General features: G+C 34.9%; 3 protein-coding genes across 7 annotated transcripts; 2 read left to right on the forward strand and 1 right to left on the reverse strand.

Moving 5' to 3' along the window:
- The first annotated feature begins 7,198 nt into the window (after positions 1-7,198).
- On the forward strand, positions 7,199-8,318 carry LOC149386397 (cytomegalovirus UL139 protein). 3 transcript variants are annotated; one of them, XM_089624998.1, is made up of 4 exons: positions 7,199-7,393; positions 7,489-7,676; positions 7,751-7,922; positions 7,991-8,318. In XM_089624998.1, the coding sequence occupies exons 1-4, from the start codon at positions 7,316-7,318 to the stop codon at positions 8,168-8,170; spliced, it is 618 nt and encodes a 205-aa protein (XP_089481124.1). In that variant the 5' UTR covers positions 7,199-7,315; the 3' UTR covers positions 8,171-8,318. The 3 variants fall into 3 exon arrangements, with proteins under 3 accessions (XP_089481124.1, XP_089481126.1, XP_089481125.1); XM_089625000.1 differs by having other exon boundaries at positions 7,751-7,913; positions 7,972-8,318; XM_089624999.1 differs by having other exon boundaries at positions 7,751-7,913.
- A 1,320-nt stretch (positions 8,319-9,638) lies between these two features.
- LOC149386398 (SGS domain-containing protein) lies at positions 9,639-11,303 on the forward strand. 2 transcript variants are annotated; one of them, XM_089625695.1, is made up of 5 exons: positions 9,639-9,896; positions 10,144-10,272; positions 10,521-10,760; positions 10,842-10,901; positions 10,987-11,303. In XM_089625695.1, exons 1-5 carry the CDS (start codon positions 9,780-9,782, stop codon positions 11,089-11,091), a joined length of 651 nt encoding a protein of 216 aa, XP_089481821.1. In that variant the 5' UTR covers positions 9,639-9,779; the 3' UTR covers positions 11,092-11,303. The 2 variants fall into 2 exon arrangements, with proteins under 2 accessions (XP_089481821.1, XP_089481822.1); XM_089625696.1 differs by having other exon boundaries at positions 9,665-9,896; positions 10,156-10,272.
- Positions 11,304-11,422: 119 nt separating this feature from the next.
- Positions 11,423-15,478, reverse strand: CCP1 (P-loop containing nucleoside triphosphate hydrolases superfamily protein). Of its 2 annotated transcripts, none has more exons than XM_089625694.1 (11): positions 15,289-15,478; positions 14,764-14,913; positions 14,625-14,680; positions 14,477-14,542; positions 14,250-14,357; positions 13,998-14,064; positions 13,218-13,302; positions 12,966-13,126; positions 12,356-12,457; positions 11,930-12,152; positions 11,423-11,775 (listed from the first exon to the last, which is right to left on the reverse strand). In XM_089625694.1, the coding sequence occupies exons 1-11, from the start codon at positions 15,328-15,330 to the stop codon at positions 11,642-11,644; spliced, it is 1,194 nt and encodes a 397-aa protein (XP_089481820.1). In that variant the 5' UTR covers positions 15,331-15,478; the 3' UTR covers positions 11,423-11,641. The 2 variants fall into 2 exon arrangements, with proteins under 2 accessions (XP_089481820.1, XP_089481819.1); XM_089625693.1 differs by having other exon boundaries at positions 14,764-14,940; positions 15,289-15,472.
- Between the last annotated feature and the right edge of the window lie 409 nt (positions 15,479-15,887).

A 15,887-nucleotide genomic window follows, 5' to 3' on the forward strand; every position in this document is an offset into this window, starting at 1 on the left:
TGACTACTGTTTTCTCAATGCAAAAAGATTGTCACTTCGCTTCTCAAGTTTTTTTTCTTTATATATATATATACACACACACACACACACACCATGCAAATACAGTTCTTATGCAATTATTTTTTGAGATAATTAACGCGTTCTAACTTCCCTAATAAAGTAAAAAAAAAAAAAAAAAAAAAAAAAAAAACAGCTTTAAATATTTTAGGGTTCTTTTTCTTATCTTGAAACGGACAATGGGCGGTCCAGCTTTATTCTACTGGCCAAATTAACCGTCAGCATACTGGTCATATCAGCATTCCCTTTACATGCAAAGGAACTTTAGTTTATCTTTTTTTTTTTTTTTAATATTATCATTTCCCTTTCGCTTCCTTTTCATTTTCGCCAATTTCCTCTTTTTGTACAAGAGAGTAGAGGAGACAATATAAGCTCAGCCTTAGTTAAAACTGACGAGGACGGTCTAACAATTTTACATCATCTAACGTGGTTCACATGTAGCCCTCAACTTTATCAGACCCCACTTAAGAAAAAAAAAATCCACGTAGTATTTCTTTATTAATTAATCTTCTCAAAAACTATATTCTTCTTTCTCTTTTCTGAGCTATTTGTGATTCAAAGCAAAAAGATATATATATATATACACACACACTACAGTATTTATTTGGGAGAGGATAACCCCACAAAAGATTTATTAAATATATATAGTAGATCCTTGTGTAAATGTTTGAATGTTGAATAGCTTTATTTCTTTATATGGACCCTCTTTCTATAATCTGCAAAAAAAAAAAAAAATTATGTTGTAGCTCGGCGTTTTGCTGGCTCTTTTGACTATTGTGCCACGTCCATCCTAGTGGGATATCAACTTATTAGCTTAGGGTTCAACTATTTATAAGCGTAAAATACGTGCATGTGCTTGTCACACACACACATACACATGTGTACATTACATACATATATGTATATAAATTATATACTTTCTCTAGTGTAAAAGCCACCACGTATATGTTTGCATGATTTGATCTGTTTTGTGGATGGGTGTATATTCAACAAAGAGATTAAGGTCGTTAAGTATTGAATATCCACCCCAGTTATCGTTTAGCCTGTATTTTTTTAAAGGAATTTGATTGGATATTCTCGTTGAGGCTAATTAATTAAATAATTTTGATCTTGGCCGGTTCTGTCTTTGCTAATCTACTCGGACACGAGCCTAAAGTGTTTGTCCAAAAGCGCGCATTCATTACCTTTGATTCATATTTGCAATGACATTTTAACTTGGTTGTTAAGCTTTAGTTATGCTGATTATTTATTTTGACATGTCATAGCTCATAAGTAAATTTTTCTCTATATAATAAATTTTCGATTATAATTGAACACATTGTGGATAAGGAATACCCCCACTAATTAAGCTCTAAATTTATATTTCTTAAATTTTTAATTTAGTAGATTTCTAGATCATAAGTTCATAAAAGCATCATAACCAGTGTTAGAGATTTAATTTAATAATAATAAAGAATTACTTACTAATTGATCGATGTTAAAAAGTTGTAACTAGAGACGTCAGTTACGCCTTTATTCTTTTGAAATAATTATGGCTTTTGAGCGTCTCCAAAAATGGTAGGTAAATAAAAATTAAGGTTAATTTAACTATCACAGATAATTTTTGCTGAATAAATTTATATATTATTATTAATTTTTTTTTTTGTATCAAAGAAAATCCATTCATAATAAAATGCTACTAACGAGCAAAATACAACGTAAAGGAAAATCACAAAACATAAACCGACCAGTCAAGTCGAAGGTGCCACCTAAGAACCATCGGGACAACCATACCCGAGACAACCATACAGGAACGGTCCTGTCTTGGATTTGCCGAAGCATTTCCATGTCTCTTGGGATTTGCCGAAGCATTTCCTTGTCCCTCAAACGGAGATAAACTCCTACATAACCATGGATGTCGCTCACCCGAGCACCAACCAACCAAAGACCTTCCATCCTCCCACCGGAGGACCACCTCCTCAAACCCAACTCCCGCAGATTAAGCGAACCTTCGCGGCGGGAAATCGAGAGCATGAGGTCGGCGACCAACCCAACATCCTTCCTTCGACTAATGCGCGTCTGAAGTTGCAGATAAACTTCTATGGAAAAACGCACATTAAAGAAAGAAAGATTCGACTGACTAGCTAAAACGCTAAGGCAATAAACTAGATCTAAAAGAGAAAATTCTAGTTTAATCCCTACTTCTAAAAACACCCAAGCAGAGTAAATTAAAAAAGACAAAAGACACAGCCACCATAAAAAGCCATTCCATCCAAGCTCAAAACTCCGCTGCCGATAGAGGCTAACACCACCACCAAGAGCGGCGTCGACGATGGAGAGCTCCGATCAGGACGAGGAATGATACGCCTGAGAAGACGACGCCAAGCTCGAGAGAACGGAGAAGAGAAGCAAAAAAACGAACCGGAAGGAAAGGGCTAAAAAGCGGGGCAACGGACGGGAAACAGAACAGGCGTCACTCCCCCCGGGTCGGAGCCACGCCGGGCGACCGGAGCCTAGGAGGAGCGGAGGCAAAACAGATCTAGATCTGGGTTCTTTGGTTTTTTGGTTTTTCTTTATATATTATTATTATTAGTTATTCTTATTATACCGAGAGGATTCACCACTAACTATTTGATTATTTTTTTAACCGAAATCAAATAAAATATTACGCGATATAGGTGTAAAATAATAGGTAAATTGATCCACCCCTAACTTTTTGAAGTAAATTAAAGGATAAATTACTTAAATGCCCCCTGAACTTTTGACCATTTAACAACGTGATCCTTATTTTTATTTTTCTTACAGCGTCACCCTTGAACTTTGACAATCTTACAAACTTAGTCCTTCCGTCTATTTTTCTCAACAATCCATCCATTTTTTCCAATGTGATTGGCATGTGACTATTTAAACAGGGACAAAATTGTAAAATAACAAAAAAATATTGATTTTATAATTATTTAATATTATTAAAAATTATTATTTACTATATAAAAAAATAAATAAAAATAAAATAATTATGTAAAATATGAATTTTTAATAAAAATGAATTGTAAAAATGAATTATTATTTATTATTAATTTTCTATTATTGTGAAAAAAAAGTATAATGGAAATGTATAAAAAAAAGTATTAAAAAAAGACAACAAACAAAATGAAAAATGAAATTTTTTAATTTTAATTTATTAATTTTAAATATAAAATAATTAAATAAAGGATATATAGGTAATTTTAAATATTCAAGTTATTAAACAAGTTAAAATAGACGGAATATAGAAAAAATTTGACGGAAGGACTAAGTTTGTAAGAATATGAAAGTTTAAGGGTGACGCTGTAAGAAAAATAAAAGTAAGGACTACATTGTTAAATGGTCAAAAGTTCAGGGAACATTTATGTAATTTATCCTAAATTAAACTTATCGAGAATTGTGTTTCAGAGTATAGTTAATGACAACAATGCTAATAATTTCACACTCACACACAGGCAAACACACAATGCTAATAATTAGCTTCAGTGACTTTGTCCGAAGATAATCATGCTTAGGCCTTTGTTCCTTCATATTATTGGGAAAATATTGATACCTTTAATTAGCATATAATTTGGAGAGAATGCTTTTGTAAAGTAGCGCCTTCTTTTATTCGGAAGTTCTTTTTCCCGTAGAAGCGATAAGATTCCTTTAATTTGGACCATAATCATAGGGTTAAAATTGCTTTTCGAGGTGGCTAACCATTAACAAAGTCAAAAAGAACATTCAATACCTACATATGTTTCTTAATTAAATTAATTTAGGATCATAGTCCTTTTTTTTAACCGTCTTCAGACTGTATGTGCAATTTCAACTCCATTTCGTCTTTCAGTCAATGAAAATGACAGTTCTATTCAGATAAGGGGAAGCACACATTCAACCGTGATGAATAGAAAATTACAGATACCATATGGCAAAAGATGCAACCATTGTACAAGATTGAGTGATAAAAAAAATAAGCAGTTAAATGCCGACATTAATTCGAAATGACGAAGAAGAAAATGAACGGTCAAATTAAAGTTGATCTCACTATTAGTCATTTGTGGTTTCCATTTTTAATTAGGTCACTAGTTAAATATTCTTCTTGGAATGTTAAAAAAAAAAATTTATCCAACATCCAGTTAATAATTAAAAATTAGCCACTCAAATGATTAATGGAACAAAAATATAATTTGACCGATTTTAATTTAAAAATTAAATAAAAAATATTGACAACAATTTACTAATAATGATTAACTATACACAATTTATAAAAAAAAAAAAAAAAAAACCCAAATGTTACTGCACTTATAAATTTATTAACAATTATTACCGGTTATAACCTATGCGTGATTAAAAAAAATCGGAAACCTTAATGTTATTGCAGGAATACACAAATCTAGACACCCATATATTTGTTAACAATTATTATCGGTTATTATTTATAGAAAGAAAAAAAAATATCTTAATTTTATTCCAAAAACTCAAAAATCTAGAGATTTATTAATAATTATCACTGATTATTAATTATGTGCGATTTAGAGAAAGGAAAAAAAAACAACTAGAAATTTATTATATCCAATATCAGGTTCTTCTATCGTGTTTTTCGATTGGGAATGTGCCTTAGCAATGATACTTCAAACCGTTTTGCATATACACTTCTTCAGTTGAGAGAGAGAGAGAGAGAGAGAGAGAGAGAGAGAGTATTAGCTGTATATTGTATCCATCCTTAAATTAAGTGTACATTGTATCCATCAACATTTTTTATAGCGCCATGTCATCAATTAAGCTATTTACTAATTGTTTATACAATCAGAATGTGGTTAGTTGGTTATAACTCTTTTTTAAATAAATTTAAAAAAAAAAACATAACTCATGTCATGTCCCTAAGTCCCTTAATTTATTAAACAAATATTGAAGGGCTAGTTAAGACTCGAAGCCACAATTTTTCAATTGGTATATATGGATGTACTCATCACTCAAGCTAACTTACTACCTTGGTCGGATTGATTGATAGTTTGAATATTGAAATGTTACAATTAAATAATGTAAAAAATTACACTATATATAAAAAAAATTAAAATTTTATTCTCCGATTATAAGGTTTTAGAGTTCTCGTGCAATTAGAATCTTGAGACAATTAGACTGATCTATTTAAAAACATGAAAAGTACGAAAGGTATACTATCATCATTTAAATAACAAAAAAAAGGCTATTTACATTTTTTTTCTTCTTCTAGAGAGTGTGTAATTGAGATGACAGATATTTGAAACAAACGACAAGTCAGCAAAATGTTTATTCAAACGACAGCTCTGTGCATTAAACGATATATTGTTAGACACTGCCGTATGCCATTTTAAGGCGAGAGACAAGTCAAAAATTTGTGGCGGTAAGAATTGGTAATTAAGGCCTTGAAATGATCGGAGATCTCTTCATATGTACAGATTTTTTTTACTACTCATTCTACAGCGCCTGACTTATACGCTCTTTTAATTTTTTAAATTACGTAAATACCATTAAATGTTTTAACCTTTACACTTTTAAAAATTACAAAACTGCCACTAAGTAAAAATATGAGAAGGTGGAGTCTGGTGCTCATGTCACCATTGCTTTATAAATGAAAGAAAACAAAATCCTAATTTCTCCAATGAGAAACAGAAAGGCAAACGGTACATATAAAAATGAAAAAAAAACTTTTAAAATCGAAATAAATTCCAAACCCTAGAAAAAAAAAATCTCAGGTGGAAGAGGTGATGGAATCACAGCCGAGGTCGGGAAGAGAGAGATTATAACATTAATACCCAGAAAATAAGAGAAATAGTGAATAATTAACAAAGAGAGAGAAGAATAAGAAAAATTAAAACAAATCATTCTTCGATGAAATCGTATCAAAGCATAGAAAAAGCTAGTCTTGAAGGAGAGGGAGATGCACGAGTGACGTTAGAAGGAGAAAGATACAAATAGTACTTTGTTCACTGAATTAAAAAAAAAAGAAAAAAAAAAAGAAAAAAGAGAGAGAGAAAAGATGATTGTAGTTATTTGTTTTCGCAGAAAAAGGAAGCTTTAGGTGAAATGAAATGTTTTTCTTCGTAACTTAAACGACATAAAACGTGGAATTGTTTTCTTGGATTCCTGGTGTGGGCCTGGGCCACGTAAAGGGCTGCTGGGCTTGGGTAATGTCCACAGAGAGAGAGAGAGATGGAAACTATCAATTATTTTTAGGTCCGACTAAGCAACTAACCACTTTAACCCGCTTTCGTTAAAATTTTAGCCCAACTATAATAAAAATTAAAAAAATAGCCCAAATCACACAACAAAAAATTTGAATACTCAAACTACCCTTAACCCATCATGACAATAAACACGCTTTGCCTCCGCTTCCGGTCCCCAAATCTGCTCTGACTCTGTCATCAACGTCAACCTCGCCGTCTTCCACGCCAGCCTCTCCGGTGAGATCGACAAGCCTCTCCGTCTCTAATCGCAGAATCAGACTAACTTTCAGATCGAGAATAGAGAGGTTCAGAAAGATCAAGTCCAGGTTCTCTCCCAAGAAACCCTAACACTTCATCCTCTCTCCCTCCCGTCGCGATTTAAGGAATCTCCGCCGTCATAGTAGTGGTGGTATGTTCCGCAATACATATTTTTTAATTGAGCAATTTATGTTCTTAGTTGTGCTTATTTATCTTCATTTAATGTTCAATGGATAATATTTCAAATTAAACTAGATAAATATGTCAACATATTTAGAGAGACTGATATAGTTCTTTGTACTTATTTTTATTGACGAGTAAGATTGCACTTTAACTATGATTATTATATTTAATGCATGGAATTTGACAAATTCAACTTAATTAATGTGTCATTTGCAAAATATTCAATACACTTAACAATAATTTCTTTTTGAAGATATAAAATTACAAAATAAACAATACAAAAGAAATTTCATTATCCGTCAAATATTTTTTATAATAAAAATGCATCTTGTGAAAAATATTAATAATAAATGTTTTTTTTTGGCTTATATATAATTTGAAATTTTCACTGGTTCTATCTTGAAGTAAAAAAAATTAGAGGGACAAATTTTTACATAATAAATCTATTATTTTTAAAATATTTAATTTTCTAAAATAAATTTATTTAGCATAATTAATGAATACACACATACTCGCCGCAACGCTCTAGGTTCCATATAAATTAGAGCTTTCCTGTTACTTTCTCAGGAGCAAGACAATAAAATTGGTCCAAGCTCCGAGACCAGATTTTGAGTTACTCAACGGCGATGGAGCTCTCGGCGGCGTTCAGTGAACGCCTCGAGCGCATGGAAAGCGACCGAAACAAACGCCTCTCTCTTCTCCAGGTTCTCTAACCCCTGTTCATGATGTTTTCTTTCGTTTTTCTTTTTTGGCCAAGCAGTTTTAGTTTTTGCTCTTGTGAATCAATCGAAACGAGCAGGCCGAGAAAGAAGCTCAGGCGAGCAAGTCTCGGGAACTGAAATCGAAGCTCGAGGACATCGGGATAGCCGAACAGAGGTGCTTCGTACTGGATCGGAAGATCGCGGAGCAGAATTTCAGGATCCTATCTTTAAAGTCGGAGATCGAACGCCACGTTTCGAAGCACGAGATTGTAACGCAACAATTGAGGTACACTGAGTAGGAATTTCATCTGAAAGTTCTGGTTTCCAGTCTTGATTTTTTTTTGGTTTGCGATATTCTAGGTCTTTGACGCGAGAAATAGAGGATTTAGAGGAGTTAGAGAAGGAAAAAGACAAGTTCTACGAGTCCGAGTGGTCTAAAATGAAAGGATTCAAGCAAAACGCAGAGAGATTCGATTTGGAATGTCGAACGAGGGTGAAAGAGTTGAGAAATGGCCTCGGCGAGGTAACAAAAGTAAAACTAAAATTCATTATTGTTTTTTAGCGCTTTTTTTATTGTATAGCTTTAATCTCTAATCACAGCTGCAATCGAGCTTTGTGAAATTTCAAGCCAACAATGAATGTACAAGTTTAGAAATAGCTCAAGCCGAGATGACCAAGTCTCAACTGTTAGCAGCCAAACAGGATTTGGATAAGAAATTGGCTTCGAATCACAGAATGAAAGCTCATTTGCAGATGGAACTTCAAAGCATTTCAATATGAAGACGGTATTATTGTGAGGTTTATAAAGCTCTTTTTCTTTTTAATATACAGCTAGTATCTTGTGTGTAATTACGCGTGAATTGACTGCAGGGATATGGAACATTAGAATTTATCACTAGATTGTAATTATTATTCTTATTATTTTGGAGGGGGAAACTTGATTGTCATTGACAAACCTTATTCTTTATTTGAACATGTGCATGAAGATTTTAATATATTAACATCATAGTTTGTTTGATTAATTAAAATCAGTCATATAACCTTTATATCACATCATCGTCGAATCGGTCTCTATTCAGCCCGCGACACATATAACTCCTCGATCTGGAATGAGCGAGACGGTTGCGAAAGACATGGTTAACCAGTCTTCGTCTCCAAGATTTCACAACTCATTGAAATGGTCTTCAGGTCACTTGCCAAAAATGCCCGCTTGAGCTGAGTTTTGAAAGACGAGGTTAATATCCAGCGAGCTGACCTTGGATAGGCCTCTCTTAGCCTTCTTAAAATGGGCTGGACCGTGACCTTGTTTGGCTTGTTTTGTAAAACTGTTGAAACTTTTTCTATTTCTTAAACGAATAAATTTTAAAATGGCGTGAAATACTAATGTGGACTGGACTGTGTCATTATTTAGTGATCTAGGACCCACATCAATTAGGTATATGGTTGGCCTAAACCCTCCCTTAAATTATTTTTTTTTGTGTTTTTTAGATATTTTTTTGCCCATTTTTGAAAAAATAATTATACTATTTTATCTTAAAAATTTACAAATTAACTCTCCTAAAATTTTCTTACACATTAGCCCTTAACTTACATTTCTGGCTCCATCCCTGGATTTACTATTTTATATCACAACTAAAAATAATGGGGGAAGTTTTTGGTATACCGGCTATTTATGCTCATTCCATGAACTACTAAACCAGAAATTCTGACTACTATAAATATCTCCAAGTATTGACTTTTTCAATTGAAAGTGTAGAAAATATTTATTCTAAATAACACTCTAAATAAATAAATAGAGGATTAAGTAAATGAAAGTAAAATAAAGTATATAAGGATCAAGAAAAATAAGTTGCGTAAAACTATATAAGAAAAAAAAATGGGTCGATATGACTTTTTTTTATAATACTTCGCTTATCATTCTTATAATGAGAATACATCATTCTCGCATTTCTATAATGCCCTTACTTCGTATCTACGTTTTCGCCTAAAAAAATTAGTTACTTTTCAGACTCATTCGCAACGATAAGAAGAAGATAATATTTATGAAAATTAAGCATATTTTTCTACGTATTAAGTTAAATCTCTAAGGGTATTTTATTACAGTATTTCACGAATAATTTGAAACTTAAGATATTTAAGGAATTTTGTGTCCATCTTGAATTAGTGACGTAATTTTTCGTAATTATACGAAAAGAAAACGACGGCAATTAGTATTGGAAAAGCGCAACGTGTTATCGTGCCGTTTTTTTCTAGTCTAGAATATTCTGGCCCATTCCCTGAAGCCAAATATCAGTCCCTCACTTCTCTGATTTAGTTATTTTCTTTTCGTGTTTTAAAATCATTTATCGTCACTTTCGAATCTTAAAGCTTTTGGAAGAAGAAGAAGAAAATGGCAGAAGAGGAGGTTTCGCTGGATTTGGAGGAGCTTCGACAGCTTCAAAGCCTCGCCAAAAGGCCCCGCATACTCGCTCTCATTTCTTCTGAGATTCGTGACTTGGAACAAAAGGTTCAACGCTTTTTCATTCTTTTGGGTCAGAAATTATGAGGTTGTTCTTAGTAGTTCGTTGCACTGAAAAAAAGAAGATCTTTGAGATAGGTTACGCTGATGTCAGAAGGCAGATTTTTTTTTTTTTTTTTAATTTGATCGTGGCCCAAGTATATGCTCTACCAATGGCTCTGATCGTTTATTAGTTCTATCACTATACCGTGCAAATGCATTACAAGTGAAAAGTTACCACCTTTATTTGTTATAGCTGTCAAAACAGAGAGTCGATGAGCTTCCCAAACAAACCCAAGCACCGGTCAAGGTTCACTCCAACCCAGCTGTGCATTACGTCACTCTGTCTTCCTTCAGCTGGGAACAGGACAACGATAAAGTCAAGGTGAGAGATCATGTGATACTAATTTTTTTTTTTGACAGATGAGAGATCATGTGATACTATTGTGTGACGATTGGGCTCTAATACGACTTTTATAAATTATAATTATATTGTTTTGGTAGATTAACACGAAATCGTGCTGGTTTAAGAATAAATGGATAGTGGATTATGATTGTGAGAATTGTGATTTGAATTTACAACTACAACTCATGGGATTATGTGATATTTTCCCCTTTTTTTTCTCTGGCTAGTTGTATATCTCGCTCGAGGGAGTTGACCAGGAGAAACTTGAAGTCGAGTTCAAGTCGAGCTCGTTTGACGTTAAGTTCCACGACGTCCGAGGAAAGAACTACCGGTGCGCTATTCCGAGGCTGAACAAAGAGATTGCGCCGGAGAAGTGCAAAGTGCTTGTCAAGCCTTCGAGGGTCGTGATCACGCTGGTCAAAGCTTCGAAGGGGAATTGGTTGGACTTGTACTTCAAGGAAGACAAGGTTTGAATTAATCAACTTGGGAATCGTTGTATGTGTTCCTCAAAATCGAAGTGCCCTAAAGATGATTTTGATCGTTTACAGCTGAAGCCGAGCATGGATAAAGAGAAGGATCCAATGGCAGGAATAATGGACTTGATGAAGGTTGGTTAGTGAGCGCATAGATTGCTTGGTCAAGCAGAGAGTGTATATAAAATGATGTTGAATTAATACTTTGCTTGTTTTGCAGAACATGTACGAGGAAGGGGATGAGGACATGAAGCGAACGATCGCTAAAGCGTGGTCTGATGCAAGATCTGGTAAGACGGGCGACCCGATGAAGGGATACAACTAGCATGACAAGATCGATCATTCACTATAAGAAATTGCAGTACTTGGCGGGATTTACATCTCTGTATTGCGTGTGTTTTTTTTTTTTTTTTTTTTCCTTCGATATCTTCAGGTCTTTATGTGCTGCAACAATTGTTTTGAGACTTTGTTGCTAACTTGTATCTATGGTACTTTTTGAGTCTTTAGTTATGAATACCACAATATGGGGATTCTTTAGTAGTTCTGATCCCGGGCGGCAAGGTTTATAGAAACCATGGCCTAATAAAAGGACCATAGGACCATCGCTGAAACAACGAGACGAAAATAAGGCAAAACCCAGTTGGATATATGAAAAATGGTAGATCAAGAATAGGTGAATAAAATGTTAACTTGGAAGTTTTCAGACTCATTACCATTGTATCAGGCAAATAAAGAATCGGGTATCTAGTCGCTAACATAAAGAAGTGGAATTCCACGAGAACGGTAACTAGTATCACAACAAGCATTCGCTGTCCGAAAGGTTTATTTTATTAATAAACAAACAGTGGACAAATAAACAAAAAGAAAGCCTTCCTTCATTGGAGCATTTGGCTGCCGTAATCGGAGTTGAACTTATCGTAACGGTGAGCTTGGAGATGAGCGGACGGCCTTGTGTTCGTAAGGGCTGTCTCTATATCTCCGGACGTGATCGGCCCAACCTTAGGCAGCTCTGCAACCCAAAAAATCAGTGAGAAAGGAAATCATCTTGAATGACTACAAGCTATAGAGCGGGTTCATCTTTCAGTTTTACTATCTGGTGAATTATTTTACCACTGAGCATGGGTAACACATTGAGATTGCCAATCGAAATAGATGTGACATACCATCCTCAGGAATGACATCAGGTTGCTCTTCGAGGACTGACATAAGGCGCCTCAATGGCTGCATGGCAGCCTCTTTACACAAGAGCCGAATATCCGATCCCGAGAAGCCTTCTGTTTTCTCGACCAGAAAATCATAAGGAAGAGCCTTCTCGCCCGACGGTGTCGGAAGGAGTTCCTCGACCATCGACCTTCTTGCTTCTGGCTCTGGCAGTGGTACTAAGATCTGTTTATTGTAGTTAATGAGAACAAATCAAAAGATGTGATGATACAAGTCAAATTTTGGTGTAAGCTTTCTGATCTTTGCTTATAATTACCAAGCGGGAAAGTACTATACTTCGCTTCAATAAACTATATGGTAAAAAATATTTTTTTTTTTTTTACTTCCACAGCCCGATAACATATATATTTGATTAACTGAAAGGATACCCGCTTTTCAAGTCGACGGAGCATGGCTGCGTCCAATTCCCAAGGAAGGTTTGTTGCCGCCAAAACGAAAACAAGTTCATCTGTCTTTGTCAAACCGTCCATCTGCAACCAAAATAAGTCAACTCCGTTTACTGTGGCAAATAAGGAAAGGCAAAATTTTACAAAATACAATGCCATAGATTACATCCATATGTACCCACCACCTAGCTTGTGGGCACGAGGATTAAAAAAGCATATATGCACGCATGAATTCAAAAAGAGAAAAAAAAACATAATATCATGGATGCAAGAAGATGACAAATTTGAAAAACATAAATTCGCATATAGGAAACTAAATGACTTCAGTTGCATTTCCTGAAGCGTATAATTGATAGTATTAACACCATTGTTGTTTCATCGATGCATAGTAGCTTTAAGTATAACGCAAACTGAGAGACTTCCAGTACCCCAACAAGATGAGAGTCCTCGATTCTACAGTTCTACTTCACTATAGGAGTATGACATTTTCTGACTACTTTATAGTGAAACAAGAGTAAGACGCAGATATGCTTTTCAAAGAGAGTAAAGAAATAAATGTAGGGACAAAAGAATTGGCGAGAAACAAACTCACCTGTATGAGAAGCTCTGTTTTCAAGCGCCTACTTGCTTCATGTTCGCTGCGAGCTTCGCCACGTTGACTAATGATTGCATCAATTTCATCAATAAATATAGTTGATGGTGCATGGTGCCTTGCCAGCTCAAATAACACCTTCACTAACTTCTCAGAATCACCTGCAAACATCAGCATACAATGTCAACGACTATTTTCGGTAAAATAGACAGAAAAGAAAGAAAGAAAGAGAGTTTCTTCAGTCTGACATACCGCGCCATTTACTGACAACAGATGATGCCGAAATATTGAAGAAAGTAGTCTTGCACTCAGTTGCAACAGCCTTTGCCAGCATAGTCTGCAGTCATAAAATCATTAGGAAAATTTTAGCTGCAATCATCATACGAATCAGTGTCTTAGCGTGGATATTTAAAAAAAAAAATCCCAAATCAAGCGTAAAAATCTAACTTATAGAAATCAGAATGCGCTCCACTCTAAAGTTCAAAAAACAAATAACCTGGTTAAACATATTATTTCACTTTCGGGTCATGGTATCACTATAACTACAGAACAGCCTAAATATACGATGGTAAGTAGCAGCTAGATATAGGTTACATATTGAGTCTCGTGTCAGACATTCATTCAGACACTGCAGCATCCGATTCAATTTTTTTTTTCTAGAGTTAAAGGGAAATATGATCAGATTACCTATTTTTGCAAATGATCAGAGACAGCCCTGGGTATGTTGAATATATTAGTGATAAAAGAGATTCCAGTATCCGATTTGAGCCAATTCTCACTAAATGAATACGAAACAAGTAGCACCGAAAGCCTATATAGCATCTAGTTTGGCTTCAAAATGTCATCATTTAAACTTTATTCAGCTCTAAGAAATTAAGAATCTTTTTGCGCTAATAGAACAAACTAGTCAACACTAACTCGAGTTCCTCATCACTCAACACTATTATTGAGAGACAATTCAACAAACTGAATAACAGCCTATCAACATAATTTCGAACTTCGGTGATGTATTTTCTTATAAAACTTACATACCTTTCCAGTTCCAGGAGGGCCAAAAAGTAGGATACCCTTCCATGGTGTTAAAAGACCAGTAAAGTACCTAGCAAAGAAAAACAAATTATATATATATAAGGTGACCTTGCAGAACAGCAGAAGTATCATAATAATCCATCCTGAATAATAAATTAAGACAGTTCTGGATGTGAAAATAAATGAAAACCAAAGGCATCATAATAATCAATTACAGAAGTATCTAAATATTGAGGTCTGTCTAACAATACTTACTTCGGATACTTTATCGGCATTACAACTGCCTCTTTAAGCAAGCGTTTGGCATTGTCAAGGCCTTTGATGGTCTCCCACTTAACATCTTGACTCCCGTGAATTATGTCCCTGCACATGTGATGTCAATCGGTAAGAGAAGCCAACATAAAACACAACAAGAGAATGTCAGTCATGTTCCTTAACAAACCAAATAATCGGTATACAACAACCATATCAGTTTCTATTACCTACACAAACTCTCAGCTAAAGATCGTGTTTCCGCCGAATCAAAAGAAGGGAGTAAAGATTTTCGCCTGTGAAGATGATCACCAAATCAGAAATCTCTAAAAAAAAAAGAGAGATATAATTTAGTCCAATAAACTATAATCATCATACGGCATTTCGCTGTGTCCATTGGATAAACCACCGTTAGACTGATTTGATCCCCTTCCCTGCAGAAAAACACAAAGCGAAAAACCGCTCAGGCTTGATCGTCAAATCGAATTGACCAAATAATTAGAACCGAAGAAAGTACTTGGTTTCGAAACTGCTCATAGATCGCCAAGTCTGATGTGTTTGAGCGAGCACTTCCGTTCGGCACCACCGCCCCAGCATTGCCGTTGCTCACGGCCGATTGATCAGCAGAATCTCCGTTCTGTGACTCCGACAGCCTCTTTCTACCAAACTTCGCATCATAAAACATTTTAAAATCCTATAAGAGGTGCACATAATACCTTGAATAAATCCACAATACTGAAAAACAAATCTAAATCCACTAGATCTTGCACTAGATTCCAACCGAAATCTCGAATGCGACGCGAGATACTACTACTTGATGTAGAAAACAAATCGAAGGAATTGACCACCAGTCCACTAGCAACTAAACTAACTGAATAGAGAGCAGTTTCTAATCAACACTTACAACTAGATCTTCAAAGCAAAAGCGTTTAGATTTTGACGGAAAAAATCCAAGGTTCGTTCTACATTTTCTCGGAGACCAAACTTAAGCAGAGAAAGAGCGAGATATACAGAAGAGTGAGGGAGATGGAGATTTACTTACCATGAAGGACCAGCGAGTGACTGAAGGCTCGTCGTCGGCCATGGATTTCGGACAAATCTGGCGAAAGAAGAAGAAGAAGTGAGAGATTAGCGATGTAAATCTCTCTTTCTTCTCCACTCTCTCTCAGACCAAAACCAGCTCAGGATGTTGAATATAAAACCTTCAATCGAGAGATAAATAAAAAATATATATATATATATATATTATTATTATTATTATTAGTTGCTGAGATGGAAGAAGAGAACACGTGGGACGATTCTATATTGGTAAAAATTGATTTGATCTGATTTTCTCTTTTTAAGAGAAATTGATGAGCAAATGGAAAATTATTGCAAGCTGTCAGTGTCAGTTCAGGAGGAGTGAGGACTGAGAGAAAGAGCATTTAAGAGGAGAAAGCGTTTTATGGTCTACATGCTCCTTGGATGATCGGTGACCCACTTATATTATTGTCGGGATTATTTTCATTTTCTAATGTTTTCTTATAACACGTGGTAAGCATGCAAGGAGAAATAAAGTGTAATTACGCGGATGCCCTATTTTTTTAGGTGATAGATATACGAGAAATTGCCTAATTTGTCACAAACTTTATAACATTTTCC

The sequence above is a fragment of the Urtica dioica genome, chromosome 9 (assembly GCF_054948205.1).
Source record: "Urtica dioica subsp. dioica isolate 48M chromosome 9, U.dioica_male_clone48M_v1_H2, whole genome shotgun sequence".
Taxonomy (NCBI): domain Eukaryota; kingdom Viridiplantae; phylum Streptophyta; class Magnoliopsida; order Rosales; family Urticaceae; genus Urtica; species Urtica dioica.